The following is a 1,771-nucleotide window of genomic DNA, read 5'->3' on the forward strand; positions in this document are numbered from 1 at the left end:
CGGTGCGCGCGTGGTGGGGCGCGAGGCGGGCGAGGCGGGCGCCGCACGAAGGCATTGATCTCGTGCCCGAGATCGAGGGGAGATTGGTCGAGATCTACCCCGTCGAGCCGGGCGTGGTCGTGGGAGTGCTTCCAGACTACCTCGGCCGCACGGCGGCGGTGGCGACGGACGGCGGTGGCTGGTGCTGGCTCTACGCCCACCTCGAGCTCGACGGCGCCGTGAAGGCCGGAGAGCCGTAGAAGCAAAACACGTCTTCACGGACTCACGCGGTGCTCTGAAGACACCGTGGCACTCTCCCGCCTCCACGCCCTCCTGCCGGCGTACTCACACCGCAGGTCGGCGAGCGCGTCGGCTGCGGGACTCGGCTCGGATGCCCGTCCCGCCACTCCTCGTCATCCTGCCCGCCGCACGCACGCGCCCGTAGATGCCGGGATATCTCTGCGTAGCTACCTCCCCGTATCTCCCCCCTATCTCCCCGATCTCCCCCCGTATCTCCCCGCATCACCGCACGCACGCGCCCGTAGATGCCGGGATATCTCTGCGTAGCCATCTCCCCGTATCTCCCCGTATCTCCGCACGCACGCGCCCGTAGATGCCGGGATATCTCTGCGTAGCCATCTCCCCGTATCTCCCCGTATCACCGCACGCACGCGCCCGTAGATGCCGGGATATCTCTGCGTAGCTATCTCCCCGTATCTCCCCGTATCTCCGCACGCACGCGCCCGTAGATGCCGGGATATCTCTGCGTAGCCATCTCCCCGTATCTCCCCCCTATCTCCCCGATCTCCCCCCGTATCTCCCCGCATCACCGCACGCACGCGCCCGTAGATGCCGGGATATCTCTGCGTAGCCATCTCCCCGTATCTCCCCGTATCACCGCACGCACGCGCCCGTAGATGCCGGGATATCTCTGCGTAGCCATCTCCCCGTATCTCCCCGTATCACCGCACGCACGCGCCCGTAGATGCCGGGATATCTCTGCGTAGCTATCTCCCCGTATCTCCCCGTAACTCTCCGTATCTCCCCAGATCTCGACGCAGCCCTCCCCACCCCTCCCCATCTCTCCCCACCTCTCCCCATCCCTCCCCATCCCTCCCCATCTCTCCCCATCCCTCCCCATCTCTCCCCGCAGGCGCGCGTGTGGCCGCCGCACGCCGCCGGCTCGCCGGCCGGCGGCGAGGCGGAGTGCTTCTTGCTGCGGCCACGAGAGAGAAGCAGGGCCGGTCCACGACTGCAGAGAAGAGAACAATAGGCCGGCGGCGAGGCGGAGTGCCTCGTGCTGAAACACGAGCAAGCCGTGCTCGCCCTCGCCCTCCTCGACGACGGCCGGCTCGCCACGGGCGCGGGCGACGGCAAGGTGACGCTATGGACGCCGTCGGCTGGCGGGGCGGGCTTCACCGAGAGCGGCGGCTGCCGCGTCAGCACGCCCGTTCGTGGGCTGGCGCCGCTGCCCGGGGGCGGGTTCGGGCAGGTGGGCAATGACGGCGTGCTGCGCAGCTTCTCCTCCGACGCCGTCGAGCAGCACGCGTCTGCGCCGTGTGGCGCATATCTCCTCTGCGTCGCAGCGCTCGGCCGCGGCTCGCACCAGCTCGCCACGGGCGGCGACGACGGCGTGGTGCGTCTGTGGGCCGCGCCGCCGCCGCCGTCGGCGCTGGCGTGTCTGCAGGAGCTGCGCACGCCGGGCGATGTCTACGGGCTGTGCGTGCTGCCGGGAGGGGAGATCTTTTGCGCGTCCGACGAGGCCGGCGCCTTCGTCTTCACGCGAGCGCCC

General features: G+C 69.4%; 1 protein-coding gene across 1 annotated transcript in view; it reads left to right on the top strand.

Moving 5' to 3' along the window:
* EMIHUDRAFT_448643 (hypothetical protein) overlaps window positions 1–1,771 on the top strand; it is a gene marked incomplete at both ends in the record, with an annotated part of 8,309 nt that overhangs the window by 3,787 nt on the left and 2,751 nt on the right. Inside the window, 2 exons of the mRNA XM_005757776.1 lie at window positions 52–218; window positions 1,253–1,658. Coding sequence (XP_005757833.1) covers window positions 52–218; window positions 1,253–1,658 — 573 coding nt within the window. The remainder of the gene's footprint in view (window positions 1–51; window positions 219–1,252; window positions 1,659–1,771) is intronic.

Source organism: Emiliania huxleyi, assembly GCF_000372725.1.
Source record: "Emiliania huxleyi CCMP1516 unplaced genomic scaffold EMIHUscaffold_9, whole genome shotgun sequence".
NCBI classification, from domain to species: domain Eukaryota; phylum Haptophyta; order Isochrysidales; family Noelaerhabdaceae; genus Emiliania; species Emiliania huxleyi.